At 47.4% G+C, this 17080-nt stretch overlaps 1 protein-coding gene across 1 annotated transcript in view; it reads right to left on the reverse strand.

The window, feature by feature from the left end:
- Nucleotides 1–17080, reverse strand: part of LOC121544942 (ryanodine receptor 3) — a 217922-nt gene that overhangs the window by 107526 nt on the left and 93316 nt on the right. The window contains exons 11-12 of the mRNA XM_045209137.1: nucleotides 16431–16595; nucleotides 6557–6678 (exon numbers count right to left, since the gene is read on the reverse strand). Of these exons, the coding sequence (XP_045065072.1) occupies nucleotides 6557–6678; nucleotides 16431–16595 (287 nt within the window). The remainder of the gene's footprint in view (nucleotides 1–6556; nucleotides 6679–16430; nucleotides 16596–17080) is intronic.

Here is a 17080-nt window from a genome sequence, read left to right on the forward strand (position 1 = left end):
ACTGCAGCCAGTGTTGCCAGCACTGCCACTACCTGGGTGGGGGTACCCCACCGGAATCCCCACCGGCTAGGTAAAAGGTCGTCAAGGTTCTCATTAGCAGCTTTGAGAATTTCCTTGTATATAATGCTCTCCCATCAGGGGGCTCTGGCTTTGTAGGACCAACCCTGCCAGGCAGGATTTTGCCTGTGTTTAGCTCCATTCCATTTCTTTTTTATTCTGAAAAACTCCCCAGTCCTTAACGATTACATGGATACACATAACATGATGCAGTCACCACTATGCTTGAAAATATATATATTTTTTTTTTATTTCACCTTTATTTAACCAGGTAAGCCAGTTGAGAACAAGTTCTCATTTACAACTGCGACCTGGCCAAGATAAAGCAAAGCAGTGCGATAAAAACAACACAGAGTTACATATGGGGTAAAAAACATAAAGTCAAGAATACAACAGAAAATATATATACAGTGTGTGCAAATGTAGCAAGTTATGGAGGTAAGGCAATAAATAGGCTATAGTGCAAAATAATTACAATAGTATTAACACTGGAATGCTAGATGTGCAAGAGATTATGTGCAAATAGAGATACTGGGGTGCAAAAGAGCAAAATAAATAACAATATAGGGATGAGGTAGTTGGGTGGGCTAACTTTAGATGGTCTGTGTACAGGTGCAGTGATCGGTAAGGTGCTCTGACAACTGATGCTTAAAGTTAGTGAGGGAGATAAGAGTCTCCAGCTTCAGAGATTTTTGCAATTCGTTCCAGTCATTGTGAATATAGAGAGTGGTACTCAATAATGTGTTGTATTGGATTTGCCACAAACATAACACTTGCTTTGGCACATTTTGCAGTATTACTTTATTACTCCCTGTGTCAATTAGGTACGTTTTGTGGAGTAACTACAATGTTGTTGATCCATCCTTAGTTTTATCCTATCACAGCCATTAAACTCTGTAACTGTTTAAAAGTCACCATTGGCCTTCCTCTCTGGCAACTCAGTTAGGAAGGACGCCTGTACCTTTGTAATGACTGGGCTTATTGATTCACCATCTAAAGTGTAATTAATAACTTCACCATGTTCAGAGGGATTTCAATGTCTGCTTTTATTTTACTCATCTACCAATAGGTGCCCTTCTTTGCAAGGCATTGGAAAACCTCCCTGGTCGTTGTGGTTGAATCTGTGTTTGAAATTCACCACTCGACTAAGGGACCTTACAAATAATTGTATGTGTGGGGTACAGAAATGAGGTAGTCATTAAAAAATCATGTTAAATACACTGCTCAAAAAAATAAAGGGAACACTTAAACAACACAATGTAACTCCAAGTCAATCACACTTCTGTGAAATCAAACTGTCCACTTAGGAAGCAACACTGATTGACAATACATTTCACAATCTGTTGTGCAAATGGAATAGACAACAGGTGGAAATTATAGGCAATTAGCAAGACACCCCCAATAAAGGACTGGTTTTGCAGGTGGTGACCACAGACCACTTCTCCGTTCCTATGCTTCCTGGCTGATGTTTTGGTCACTTTTGAATGCTGGCGGTGCTTTCACTCTAGTGGTAGCATGAGACGGAGTCTACAACCCACACAAGTGGCTCAGGTAGTGCAGCTCATCCAGGATGGCACATCAATGCGAGCTGTGGCAAGAAGGTTTGCTGTGTCTGTCAGCGTAGTGTCCAGAGCATGGAGGCGCTACCAGGAGACAGGCCAGTGGAGGGCAACAACCCAGCAGCAGGACTGCTACCTCCGCCTTTGTGCAAGGAGGAGCAGGAGGAGCACTGCCAGAGCCCTGCAAAATGACCTCCAGCAGGCCACAAATGTGCATGTGTCTGCTCAAACGGTCAGAAACAGACTCCATGAGGGTGGTATGAGGGCCCGACGTCCACAGGTGGGGGTTGTGCTTACAGCCCAACACCGTGCAGGACGTTTGGCATTTGCCAGAGAACACCAAGATTGGCAAATTCACCACTGGCGCCCTGTGCTCTTCACAGATGAAAGCAGGTTCACACTGAGCACATGTGACAGACGTGACAGAGTCTGGAGATGCCGTGGAGAACGTTCTGCTGCCTGCAACATCCTCCAGCATGACCGGTTTGGCGGTGGGTCAGTCATGGTGTGGGGTGGCATTTCTTTGGGGGGCCGCACAGCCCTCCATGTGCTCGCCAGAGTACCTCCTGACTGCCATTAGGTACCAAGATGAGATCCTCAGACCCCTTGTGAGACCATATGCTGGTGCGGTTGGCCCTGGGTTCCTCCTAATGCAAGACAATGCTAGACCTCATGTGGCTGGAGTGTGTCAGCAGTTCCTGCAAGAGGAAGGCATTGATGCTATGGACTGGCCCGCACGTTCCCCAGACCTGAATCCAATTGAGCACATCTGGGACATCATGTCTCGCTCCATCCTTTAGTCCAGGTCTGGGAGGAGATCCCTCAGGAGACCATCCGCCACCTCATCAGGAGCATGCCCAGGCGTTGTAGGGAGGTCATACAGGCACGTGGAGGCCACACACACTACTGAGCCTCATTTTGACTTGTTTTAAGGACATTACATCAAAGTTGGATCAGCCTGTAGTGTGGTTTTCCACTTTAATTTTGAGGGTGACTCCAAATCCAGACCTCCATGGGTTGATAAATTTGATTTCCATTGATAATTCTTGTGTGATTTTGTTGTCAGCACATTCAACTATGTAAAGAAAAAAGTATTTAATAAGATTATTTCATTCATTCAGATCTAGCATGTGTTATTTTAGTGTTCCCTTTATTTTTTTGAGCAGTGTATACAGTGGGGGAAAAAAGTATTTAGTCAGCCACCAATTGTGCAAGTTCTCCCACTTAAAAAGATGAGAGAGGCCTGTAATTTTCATCATAGGTACACGTCAACTATGACAGACAAAATGAGAATTTTTTTTCAGAAAATCACATTGTAGGATTTTTAATGAATTAATCAAATTATGGTGGAAAATAAGTATTTGGTCAATAACAAAAGTTTCTCAATACTTTGTTATATACCCTTTGTTGGCAATGACACAGGTCAAACGTTTTCTGTAAGTCTTCACAAGGTTTTCACACACTGTTGCTGGTATTTTGGCCCATTCCTCCATGCAGATCTCCTCTAGAGCAGTGATGTTTTGGGGCTGTCGCTGGGCAACACGGACTTTCAACTCCCTCCAAAGATTTTCTATGGGGTTGAGATCTGGAGACTGGCTAGGCCACTCCAGGACCTTGAAATGATTCTTACGAAGCCACTTCTTTGTTGCCCGGGCGGTGTGTTTGGGATCATTGTCATGCTGAAAGACCCAGCCACGTTTCATCTTCAATGCCCTTGCTGATGGAAGGAGGTTTTCACTCAAAATCTCACGATACATGGCCCCATTCAGTCTATCCTTTACATTTACATTTACATCTTATCCAGAGCGACTTACAGTTAGTGAGTGCATACATAATTTTTTACATACAGGCCCCCTATGGGAATCGAACCCACAACCCTGCCGTTGCAAACGCCATACTCTACCAACTGAGCTACATCCCTGCTGAGCTACATCCCTGCTGGCCATTCCCTCCCCTACCCTGGACGACGCTGGGCCAATTGTGCGCCGCCCCATGGGTCTCCCGGTCACGGCCGGCTACGACAGAGCCTGCTTAAGCAGGGGGACACGTCTGGCACTGCAGGATTTGAGTCCCTGGCGGCGTAGTGTGTTACTGATGGTAGGCTTTGTTACTTTGGTCCCAGCTCTCTGCAGGTCATTCACTAGGTCCCCCCCGTGTGGTTCTGGGATTTTTGCTCACCGTTCTTGTGATCATTTTGACCCCACGGGGTGAGATCTTGCGTGGAGCCCCCAGATCGAGGGAGATTATCAGTGGTCTTGTATGTCTTCCATTTCCTAATAATTGCTCCCACAGTTGATTTCTTCAAACCAAGCTGCTTACCTATTGCAGATTCAGTCTTCCCAGCCTGGTGCAGGTCTACAATTTTGTTTCTGGTGTCCTTTGACAGCTCTTTGGTCTTGGCCATAGTGGAGTTTGGAGTGTGACTGTTTGAGGTTGTGGACAGGTGTCTTTTATACTGATAACAAGTTCAAACAGGTGCCATTAATACAGGTAACGAGTGGAGGACAGAGGAGCCTCTTAAATAAGAAGTTACAGGTCTGTGAGAGCCAGAAATCTTGCTTGTTTGTAGGTGACCAAATACTTATTTTCCACCATAATTTGCAAATAAATTCATTACAAATCCTACAATGTGATTTTCTGGATTGATTTCTTCTCAATTTGTCTGTCATAGTTGACGTGTACATATGATGAAAATTACAGGCCTCTCTCATCTTTTTAAGTGGGAGAACTTGCACAATTGGTGGCTGACTAAATAGTTTTTTCCCCCACTGTATATCGTCCATCGGCCTCCTTGACCCCAAAAAATCGGTATCGGCATTGGCCGTAAAAAAAATCTGAATTGGGATGACAGGGCATTCGTGCAGTTCAGTCCGTTTTTGCTGTAACATGGACTCTACAAAGTGATTAATCTTTGTTTCTCCTTGCTCAAACAAGCAAGGTGTTGTAGCAAACGAGTCTTCAGTTGCCTAGGCAATGCCCTCCTCCCTGCAGCAACAGCAGCACATGTAGTCAGGAGCAAAGGAGAGGAGAAAATGTGTGTCTTAAAAATAACTATATACAATGCCTTTAGAGAGTATTCATACCCCTTGACTTATTCCACATTTTGTTGTTACATGCTGAATTCAACATGTATTAAATTGATTTTTTCCCTCACAAACAATACCCCATAATGACAAAGTTAAATGTTTGCTAATTTATTGAAAATGAAATACAGAAATGTACATAAGTATTCACAACCCTTTGCTATGACACTCCAAATGGAGGTGCATCCAATTTCCTTTGAGCATCCTTGAGATGTCACTACAACTTGATTGGAGTCCACCTGTGGTCAATTCAATTGTTTGGACATGATTTAGAAAGAAACACACCTGTCTATATAAGGTCCCACAGTTGACAGTGCATGTCAGAGTAGAAACTATACCATGAAGTCCAAGGAACTGTGATTTGATTTGAAAAAAACTGTCCTTAGATCTCCGAGATAGAATTGTGATGAGGCATATATCTGTGGAAGGGTATAAACCATTTCTAGAGTGTTGATCGTTTCCAAGAGCACAGTGGTCTCCATAGTTTGGAAATTGAAAAAAATATGGAACTACCCAGACTCTGGCCGTCCGACCAAACTGCCTGCCATCCGACCAAACTGAGCAACCGAGCAAGAAGGACCTTGGTCAGGGAGGTGGCCAAGAACCCAATGATTACAGAGTTCCTTGGCTGAGATGGGAGAACCTGCCAGAAGGACAACAGTCTCTACAGCACTTCACCAATCTGGAAGCCACTCCTGAGAAAAAGGCACATGAAATACTCTGAGAGCATAAGGCAAAAGATTCTGTGGTCTGATGAGACAAAAATGTAACTCAGCTCATCACCCATCTAATACCATCCCTACTGTGAAGCATGGTGGTGGCAGCATCATGCTATGGGACTGGGAGACTGGTAAGGATAGAGGGAACAATGAATGGAGCCAAATACAGCCACATCCTTGATGAGAACTTCCTTCAAAGTGCAAACGACCTTAGACTGGGGCGAAGATTTACATTCCAACAGGACAATGACCCCAAGCATACAGCCAAAGCAACGCTGGAATGGCTTTAGAACAAGAATGTGAAAGTCCTTGAGTGGCCCAACCAAACCCCAGACCTGAATCTCATTTAAAATCTGTGGAAAGACTTGAAGATTGCTGTTCACCACTGCTCCCCATCTAACTTAACAGAGCTTGAGAAAATCTGGAAGGAAGAATGGGAGAAAATCCCCAAATCCAGATGTGCAAAGCTGATATAGACATACCCAAGACAGCTCAAAGCTGTAATCGCTGCCAAAGGTGCTTCTACAAAGTATTGAGTCAGTGTTGTGAATACTTATGTAAATGAGAAGTTTCTGCATTTCATTTTCAATAAATGTAAAAAAAAGTATATAAACATGTTTTCACTTTGTTAAAATTATTACAATGTAAACTTACTTTTAATCCGTCTGTCTGCATATTTAAAGACATGACAATTCTCTTCTCATCACTCATCTTGAAAAAACATATACTAAAAACTTAAATCAATCAGCCATCATTAACACAAGGGAAAAATCCAATTAAAGTGTGTGCGCTACGGAGAGAAACAAAATGGTGCAGTTTTAGGCCATGTGATGAGGGCGCTGGAGAGGGGTGTGTGCTAGTGGGTCTGGGCAGGTGTCATGTAGTTGATGTTTGTATGATGTTGTCATTTGTATGTGTATGTTTGTATAATATAATATTAAATTGAATCTTACAAAAAACATTTTCAAAAATCAGCCTGTGGAATAAGTCAAGGGGTATGAATACTTTCTGAAGGCACTGTATAAATATATATCTTTTTTCTTTTGCTATTCGAATGGTTATTACGGTGACCTATAACAGTCATCCAAAATTGTAGTTGTGTGGTTTAGTGGTGGTGTAGCGGTGATGGTGGTGCTACCTGATGAAGTGGCTGAAGAGGCGGGTGGTGTTACGGATTATGCGAGCAGCACGGGACTCTTCGTGCTGACACCGCTGCAAGGTCAGCCCATCATCCATATGACCCTCAGAGTGGAGGCAGGCCTGGAGGAGGGAGGGAGACAGAGAAAGAGGGAAAAGGGGGGGTAGGCAAAGGAGGGAGAGAGAGGGGGGATAGCGAGAGAGTGAGAGATAGCGAGAGAGAGAGAGAGAGAGAGAGAGAGAGAGAGAGAGAGAGAGAGAGAGAGAGAGAGAGAGAGAGAGAGAGAGAGAGAGAGAGAGAGAAATAGAGGAAGGAAGGAAAGATAAGGGCAAAGAAAAGAATCGAGGGCGGGAGAGAAAGGGAGCAATTTCCAGACATTAGCGGCAGAGGTTGGAACCGGTTCAGGGAATTATTTAAAGTTCTGAGCATTTGTTTTGCTATCAACGCGCCTATGCAAAGCACTCACTCTAAACTCAGAAACTTCTCCTCACAGTGTCTGCCTGCCAGCTTTTTCTAGGCTAGTTAAGGATACTATTAGTTATCACGTTTCACATTGGATTTATAAACTACAAAAAGGTACAACATGTTTTGAATTCTGGTGCCGCTGCATACACAAGCTTGTTATTAGCTCTGGTCCAGGGTGTTGAGCCAATGTTCGGACATTCAAAGTTCCTCCATATTAGCCGCTCCTCCGTAGGTAAGTAGCTAGTATATAATTATGTAATTCAGTGAAGTAGGAATGATAGGCCTACTACTAATATCCTAAACACATTATAATGCACGTCATATCATGACGGTAAGCGCTTCAAGCCAAGCCTCCTCCATGTCCACCCCTCTCTTTCGCTTGCTCCCCACCCACAAAATCCAAAATTGCAGTTGTATCTCACGTCCTACACTTGTCTGTCCATCAAGCACACTGATTGGTGAAGTGATTGAATGAGCCTAATGTATAAACGATGTCGATTTCACAGGTTAAAATAGGAACAGAAAGGAACTATATACTTTTTGGGGGGTTTGAACCGGTTCAGAACTTTATTTTGCTGGTCGGAACAGTGGAACGGAATGACACCCCTGATTAGCGGTGTTGAGCATGGCTAGGCTGTAACACAGGTGCTGCTGACACTACAGGCTATTAGGCTGCATTTCTGTGGAGTTGAGGGACTGTCACATATAGTACAATCCTCCAGAGGTGTGTATTTGTGGATGCCAAGGAAAGCCAGGCTTCCCAAAAACATTGACCAATAAAAAAAAGTTGTAGTAGTATTGAATGCAAGGGAAGCCAGCAAGCATTTCGCCTCCCTTGATAATAAAAAATAAATAAAAATAGCCAATCAGCGTTGAGCTAAACTGAGTGAGCTCAACTGTGAATGGACCTGGCATTGGGCTGTTGCGGTGACCATATTACCACCACACCGGCAGTCATGGGTCATGACCGCAGTAAAATTCCACATAATCTCCTTTTATGCACTCTGGACATGCGTTGGTATTACCCAACTTGCTAACCCAACTTGCTAACTACCATCAGGTCCTAATGACCTGGTACTCAGGGCACTATCGTCCCTCTAACCACTCTGACATCAACGCAAATGCATCGAAAATCACATCCAACACTTATCATCAAAACAGTAGGCCTATCGTACTTTTACAACTAACCCCACTGTGATGATCAATTTTAAGAAAGAAGTTCAACAGCATGTTGAAACAGTGTAAAACATGGTTGTTGTGGATGTTGTTTCAAACCCTAACACAACGAAATGGAAAGTGCATATTAGAGCTTATGCATAGGCTTATGAGCCCAAGCCTGAAAGAAAAAGCTGGATTAAAATGATGATTGTGCCGTTATACAATGCATAGCCTACTGCATATTACGCATGGCAGAAAAATTGAGGGAAATAAGTGTTCTTAAATATATATTTATCAGCTGCTCATATTAAACACATGCGGCTTCCATTCGCTGTTGGACTGCATACAGACTGTCTTATTCCCCTGCCCCTGTTCCTGCCCATTTCATAATGGGCCATTCTAAATCAAAACTTATTTTACATATAAGTAAAGACAAGATTAAAATTGAGAATAGTCTGATGGGTGAAAATGATCACTTGATGAGAGAACAGCTGTGCAGCCTGAGACGAGGAACAGAGAGCAAGCTTTTTTTCTTTCTCAAATCATCAATAGCCTATAGTCGCATCATGCAGCCCATATGCAGTGCATTCGGAAAGTATTCAGACCCCTTCCCTTTTTCCACATTTTGTTACGTTACAGCCTTATTCTAAAATGGATTAAATAATTGTATCCCCTCATCAATCTACACACAATACCCCATAATGACAAAGCCAAAACAGTTTTTATTTTATGTTTGCAAATGTATATATGTACAGTGCCTTGAAAAAGTATTCATCCCCCTTGGCGTTTTTCCTATTTTGTTGCATTTCAACCTGTAATGTAAATGTTTTTTTTATTTGGATTTCATGTAATGGACATACACAAAATAGTCCAAATTGGTGAAGTGAAATGAAAAAAATAACTTGTTTCAAAAAATTCGAGAAAATAAAGAACGGAAAAGTGGTGCGTGCATATGTATTTACCCCCATTGCTATGAAGCCCCTAAATAAGATCTTGTGCTACCAATTACTTTCAGAAGTCACATAATTAGTTAAATAAAGTCCACCTGTGTGCAATCTAAGTGTCACATGATCTGTCACATGATCTCAGTTTATATACACCTGTTCTGAAAGGCTACAGAGTCTGCAACACCACTAAGCAAGGGGAACCACCAAGCAAGCAGCACCATGAAGACCAAGGAGCTCTCCAAACAGGTCAGGGACAAAGTTGTGGACAAGTACAGATCAGGGTTGGGTTATAAAAAAAGATCCGAAACTTTGAACATCCCACGGAGCACCATTAAATCCATTATTAAAAAATGGAAAGAATATGGCACCACAACAAACCTGCCAAGAGAGGGCCACCCACCAAAACTCACAGACCAGGCAAGGAGGGCATTAATCAGAGAGGCAACAAAGAGACCAAAGATAACCCTGAAGGAGCTGCAAAGTTCCACAGCGGAGATTGGAGTATCTGACCATAGGACCACTTTAAGCCGTACACGCCATAGAGCTGGGCTTTACGGAAGAGTTGACAGAAAAAAGCCATTGCTTAAAGAAAAGAATAAGCAAACACGTTTGGTGTTTGCCAAAAGGCATGTGGGAGACTCCCCAAACAGGGTAGCGTCCGAGCTGGGCATCCCCACTCAGCCCCTCTCCATTCCCATGGACGTTAGAGCGCTGGACGGGCGCTCTATAGGCCAGGTCACCCACAATACCACCCCCATCAACCTGCGAATATCAGGGAAGCACAGCGAGATGATCCAATTCCTGCTAAGTCTCCCCAGGTTCCTGTGGTATTGGGTTATCTTGGCTCCAGTGACACAACCCCTTTATTGACTGGTCTACTGGTGCTCTCATGGGCTGGAGCCCGTTCTGCCACGCTCATTACCTGAAGTCAGCGCAGCCTGCCCCGGGACGTCTTCCTGGGGGCTCGGAAGTAGCCTCGGACCTCTCCGCCATTCCCGCGGAGTACCAGGACCTCCGGGAGGTGTTCAGTAAGGCCCGGGCCACTTCGCTTCCGCCGCACCAACCCTACAACTGCGGAATCGACCTTCTCCCAGGCACCACTCCGTCCCAGGAACGACTGTACTCGCTGTTGGGTCCGGAGACCAAGGCTATGGAGACCTACATTGAGGACTCCCTAGCTGCCGGGTTCATCTTTGTGGAGAAGAAGGACAAAACCCTGCGCCCGTGCATCGACTACCAGGGCCTCAACGACATCACGGTGAAGAACCGCTACCCGCTACCACTCATCTCCCCGGCCTTCGAGCCGCTCCAGGGTGCCAACGTGTTCTCCGAGCTGGACCTACGGAACGCCTACCACCTGGTGCGGATACGGGAGGGGGACGAGTGGAAGACTGCCTTCAACACGGCCAGCGGTTACTACGAGTATCTGGTCATGCCATTTGGCCTTACCAATGCTCCAGCTGTGTTCCAGGCCCAGGTTAATGATGTTCTCCGCGACATGTTGAACCGGTTCGTCTTCGTCTACCTCAACGACATCCTCGTCTTCTCCCGCTCCACGCAAGAACATGTGCTCCATGTCCGACAGGTCCTCCAACGCCTCCTGGAGAACCAGCTTTTTGTGAAAACGCTACACTAGTTCATTTAGCAGACAAGATTTGCTTAGAATTCCGTGGCATTACTTTACATAGCTAAATAAAATAGAAAGGATGTTTTCTCCAAAAGATTTCTGAGGGAGTGCGACTCTAATGATGATTTGAAAAAAGTTGCATGAAAGGCCTGAGCTCTGCTTTGTTTCTTGCACAGGCTGCACACACTTCATCAGTCTCTCATTCACAATTTGACAAGCACTTGATAATGCCTCAAATTTCCCGGTGGGTTTCCCTAGTGTGGCCGTACTGCTCCCTAAAAAAATCCATGCCTTTTGCGGCCAGTGGCCGTTGTGCCCTTGGGCTGAATATAATAATTATATTCCCTTCTCCCGGCTGCATGTTCCAAAGCACCTCTCACTCACATGGCTCTCTCAGATATCTCAATTCTTATTAGCCAATGCCCGTCACGTGATCGGGTTCTTCTCACAGGCATCTATCTCAGCTCCGAAGTAGGCTATAAGTGAAGACAGAGACGCAACTGCGCATCCTTCTTATCGAATTCCGAGGCACATATTGAAGATGTTAGAAGAACTGTCCATATTTACTTTTCGTCAGCCAGTAAAAAAAGGCATGCGCTGTTTCTTGCCTTACACACAAGCTGGGCATCATTCACAAGTGATAATATATCATTCACAAGTGATAGGCTAATATTGTCACCCATCATTATTTAATCTTGTCTTTACATATACTAAGTTATATATGTGTGAAATTAGTTTTGATTTAGAATGGACCATTACCTGTCTCAGAACACTTAAATCTATGCACTTAAATAGCAAATGGAGGACGCTTTTCCAGTGGTTAATTTTAATGCCACTCCTGTGGCAATGTGCTTAATATTAGGAAAGTTGAGAAATAAATATAGTAGGCCCAGCCTATAGAAAGCTGATGGGATCCTCCTCTTTTTAATAGAGGCTATCAAAACTCTGTTTTCTCATGCAATTGCATAGCTTATAGAAATGTTGCACAACATGAGCTCATGGGCTCTCATGAAGTGTTTGATTTGATTTTCGATTACATTTTGTGATGTCACGAGAGGCTGTGTCCTGGAGGGACGTTACATCCCCCTGAGATGGCTGCAAACCCAGACAGCTATGGCTCCATCTGCTGGTATGGTCGGGAACTCCACCCCTCTATGGCCAATCTTCCCACGCAGCTGAAACAAATGAGGAGCTGATGAGCTGAAGGTTTTGGGAAGGGAAGAGACACAGTCTCCAACCTGGGCTCTCTGGAGGACAAGAGTGCTGCACGTCCACTTCCATGAGGAATATAAGGATTTGGAGATACTTACCTTTGGGAAATACTCACCTTGGGATATATGCACCTGTGGAAATACGTGAGAGACATTTGGAAGGACTTTTTGCTGGGTTGGCCAATAGCTGCAACGTGGACTACAGTAAGGCTGGGGAAAAGTTATCTGAGCGAGTGAGAATTATGATTTTGGATGTGGAAGAGACATCCCTGAACTGTTAACCCTTAAAGAGCCACAAGAGAACAGAATTTTGTTATATTTTCGTTAATTTCCCAAGACCTATAATAAAATCCTTGTTTTGTTTGAACCTTGTCTCCTTGCACTACTTGAGCAATCCCGCTGAAAGCTGTGTAGCCTCTCGTGACGTCACAATTTGCATTGATGTCAGAGTGATTAGAGGGACAATAGAGTGCTGAGTACCAGGCAGCTAGTACGTTTGGTAGTGTCACGCCCTGGCTCTGGGGACTCTTTATGTTGAGCCAGGGTGTGTAGGTTTCATTGTTTAGTTTTCTATGTTTGTGTTCTAGATTGTTTAGATCTATGTTGGCCAGGGTGGTTCCCAATCAGAGGCAGCTGTAGCTTGTTGTCTCTGATTGGGACCATACTTAGGCAGCCTGCGGGCATGTTATTTTGTGGGATCTTGTTCCGAAAGGTTTGTGTTAACCTAGGACTTCACGTTTCGTTTGTTGTTTTGTTCGTGTGGTGTACTGCAATAAAAGATGTACGTTTATCACGCTGCGCCTTGGTCCGCTTCATCTATCGGCCGAACGTGACAGAAGATCCCACCACGACTGGATCAAGCAGCGTGAAGAGGAGAGAGGATGGACTTGGGAGGAGAGGAGTGAGAGTCTGGTGAGAGCCATGGAGGCCATGTTCACGGGGAGAGACAAGCCCAAAAACATTTTAGGGGGCTCACGCCGTGGACGACGAGGCAGCAGGAGGCCGCGATAGAGCGGTTCAGCCGGTTAGCAGAGGAGTCCGCCAGATTAAGGGGGTCATTGGTCACGAGGGAGAAGGAGAGTGTAGAGGCACGGCGAGAGGAACTGGTTAGGCAGCAGAGGGAGCGGAGGTTTATGAGGAAACCCAGTCCCGCTCCTCGCACCAAGCAAGTGGTGTGTGTCACCAGTCCGGTCCGGCCCGTTCCTGATTCCCGCACAAGGCCAGTGGTGTGTGTTCCCAGTACGGTCAGGCCCGTTCCTGCTCCCGCACTAAGCCTGTGGTGCGCGTCGCCAGCCCGGTCCGGCCCGTTCCTGCTCCCCGCACCAAGCCAGTGGTGCACGCCGTCAGCCCGGTCGGGCCCGTTCCTGCTCCCCGCACCAAGCCAGTGGTGCGCGTCGTCAGCCCGGTCCGGCCCGTTCCTGCTCCCCGCACCAAGCCAGTGGTGCGCGTCGCCAGCCCGGTCCGGCCCGTTCCTGCTCCCCGCACTAAGCCAGTGGTGCGCGTCGTCAGCCCGGTCGGGCCCGTTCCTGCTCCCCGCACCAAGCCAGTGGTGCTCGTCGTCAGCCCGGTCCGGCCCGTTCCTGCTCCCCGCACCAAGCCAGTGGTGCGTGTCATCAGCCCGGTCCGTTCCTGCTCCCCGTAACCAAGCCAGTGGTGCGCGTCGTCAGCCCGGTCCGGCCTGTTCCTGCTCCCCGCACCAAGCCAATGGTGCGCGTCGTCAGCCCGGTCCGGCCCGCTCCTGCTCCCCGCACCAAGCCAGTGGTGCGCGTCGTCAGCCCGGTCCGGCCCGTTCCTGCTCCCCGCACCAAGCCAGTGGTGCGCGTCGCCACGCCGGAGCCAGAGCAATCCGCTCCACCGGTGTTCAGTCCAGCTCCGGCCAGCGGGGCCAGACCAGACCAGGGGCGCAACGGGGGGGTAGAGAGAGTGTGGTGGTCACGCCCGGAGACGGATCCGCCTCCGAGGCGGAATGCCCACCCGGCCCCTACCCTATTGTGTTGGTGTGGCGCGGTCGCAGTCCGCGCATTTGGGGGGGGGGGTACTGTCACGCCCTGGCTCTGGGGACTCTTTATGTTGAGCCAGGGTGTGTAGGTTTCATTGTTTATTTTTCTATGTTTGTGTTCTAGATCGTTTAGATCTATGTTGGCCAGGGTGGTTCCCAATCAGAGGCAGCTGTAGCTTGTTGTCTCTGATTGGGACCATACTTAGGCAGCCTGCGGGCATGTTATTTTGTGGGATCTTGTTCCGAAAGGTTTGTGTTAACCTAGGACTTCACGTTTCGTTTGTTGTTTTGTTCGTGTGGTGTACTGCAATAAAAGATGTACGTTTATCACGCTGCGCCTTGGTCCGCTTCATCTATCGACGAACGTGACAGAAGATCCCACCACGACTGGATCAAGCAGCGTGAAGAGGAGAGAGGATGGACTTGGGAGGAGAGGAGTGAGAGTCTGGTGAGAGCCATGGAGGCCATGTTCACGGGGGAGAGACAAGCCCAAAAACATTTTAGGGGGGGGCTCACGCCGTGGACGACGAGGCAGCAGGAGGCCGCGATAGAGCGGTTCAGCCGGTTAGCAGAGGAGTCCGCCAGATTAAGGGGGTCATTGGTCACGAGGGAGAAGGAGAGTGTAGAGGCACGGCGAGAGGAACTGGTTAGGCAGCAGAGGGAGCGGAGGTTTATGAGGAAACCCAGTCCCGCTCCTCGCACCAAGCAAGTGGTGTGTGTCACCAGTCCGGTCCGGCCCGTTCCTGATTCCCGCACAAGGCCAGTGGTGTGTGTTCCCAGTACGGTCAGGCCCGTTCCTGCTCCCCGCACTAAGCCTGTGGTGCGCGTCGCCAGCCCGGTCCGGCCCGTTCCTGCTCCCCGCACCAAGCCAGTGGTGCGCGTCGTCAGCCCGGTCGGGCCCGTTCCTGCTCCCCGCACCAAGCCAGTGGTGCGCGTCGTCAGCCCGGTCCGGCCCGTTCCTGCTCCCCGCACCAAGCCAGTGGTGCGCGTCGCCAGCCCGGTCCGGCCCGTTCCTGCTCCCCGCACTAAGCCAGTGGTGCGCGTCGTCAGCCCGGTCGGGCCCGTTCCTGCTCCCCGCACCAAGCCAGTGGTGCTCGTCGTCAGCCCGGTCCGGCCCGTTCCTGCTCCCCGCACCAAGCCAGTGGTGCGTGTCATCAGCCCGGTCCGTTCCTGCTCCCCGTAACCAAGCCAGTGGTGCGCGTCGTCAGCCCGGTCCGGCCTGTTCCTGCTCCCGCACCAAGCCAATGGTGCGCGTCGTCAGCCCGGTCCGGCCCGCTCCTGCTCCCCGCACCAAGCCAGTGGTGCGCGTCGTCAGCCCGGTCCGGCCCGTTCCTGCTCCCCGCACCAAGCCAGTGGTGCGCGTCGCCACGCCGGAGCCAGAGCAATCCGCTCCACCGGTGTTCAGTCCAGCTCCGGCCAGCGGGGCCAGACCAGACCAGGGGCGCAACGGGGGGGTAGAGAGAGTGTGGTGGTCACGCCCGGAGACGGATCCGCCTCCGAGGCGGAATGCCCACCCGGCCCCTACCCTATTGTGTTGGTGTGGCGCGGTCGCAGTCCGCGCATTTGGGGGGGGGGGGGGTACTGTCACGCCCTGGCTCTGGGGACTCTTTATGTTGAGCCAGGGTGTGTAGGTTTCATTGTTTATTTTTCTATGTTTGTGTTCTAGATCGTTTAGATCTATGTTGGCCAGGGTGGTTCCCAATCAGAGGCAGCTGTAGCTTGTTGTCTCTGATTGGGAACCATACTTAGGCAGCCTGCGGGCATGTTACTTTGTGGGATCTTGTTCCGAAAGGTTCTAAATCAATAGTTGTTTAGTGGCCCGAAAATGTTGGAAACATTAACTTGATTGACCATGCTATAGGTCATGTAACTGTTTGTTACATGCAATATGATTTGTGGACAGATGTTGCTCTCTGGTTTAGTGATGAAACAAAGGTGTGGTTGAATTTATTCTGCCACTGTGTCTTCTTATTGTCTCTGCCTTAGGCCTATATATCACAGTCACACGGCATATGAACTAATAGGTTATAGAGCAAACAACGCAATTATCACAACACATAGGTTGTAATATGGCTTTTTTTCCCTGGCTTGGCTTCCCCAGTGACTTTACCCACACACCGCTCCTGCAATCCTCTCACATCTCATTCTTTACAGCCAGAGGATTTGGGTCAGAGTATTTAGTCACAGGGAAAGCACTACACTTATCTCAAAACTATCAGTTAGAAAACCATCAAGAGAATCATCATCTGCTCTGGGAATTTCTTTCATCTCATTATATTTATTGCATGTGCTTCTGGTCAATAGTTTTTTAAATGGTATTTGTTTTATCACTGCTAGTGTAATAGTCACACCATAACCATTCTCACTGAAAGTTGAAAGTCAGTTAATTCATTAGGTTAGAAATGTTTAAAACAAGTCCTGGCTGTATCAAACATTTGACAAATAAATCAGTGTATTGGTGTCTCACCCGTCTCTTGAGAGGGCCCAGGCGAGATGATTTTACGTCAGGCGCCAGGTAGGACAGCCAGAGTCCCGTGGCCGCATGCATGACGAAGCAGATTGAGTCCCCATACTTAATGTCCGCCGTCCCCATGCCCTCCATGTCCCGCTTTGGGCTCGACTCCAGCTTTTCCTGGAGGGAAGGAAGGATCCAAACGCATCAACATGAAACACTCAGTTTTAATGAAACTTTAATGAAAGTCTCCAAGCCAGGCTCCAGACAAGGTATGCAGCTTTATTCAAATCACACATTTGATTATGCAAAGCAGCAGGTGTTGACAGAACTTGATCTATGAAAAGCAATTTAAAAGATGCTGACAGATCTGTATCAGGCTGGTCAAGGACTGGAGGAGCACTGACATCTTTCTATAATAGTACACACGCTAGGATGGCTAGGCTAATAGAGAGGCAGTGGGAGGAAAAAACAGGAAGAGGAGATACAGTGCGTATAGCCTATATCACTGAGCAACAGTGACAGAGGATGGCCACAGGCAAGTCCCCATGTATCACCATTGATTTGTTTCCCTATTAAGAACAGACACAATAGAAAGGTATGAAATGTAAAGTGTATTAAGCCTATGATAAACTGCCTCAGTAAAATGGTGGGTTACACCATGC

The sequence above is a fragment of the Coregonus clupeaformis genome, chromosome 29 (genome assembly GCF_020615455.1).
Source record: "Coregonus clupeaformis isolate EN_2021a chromosome 29, ASM2061545v1, whole genome shotgun sequence".
Classification (NCBI taxonomy): domain Eukaryota; kingdom Metazoa; phylum Chordata; class Actinopteri; order Salmoniformes; family Salmonidae; genus Coregonus; species Coregonus clupeaformis.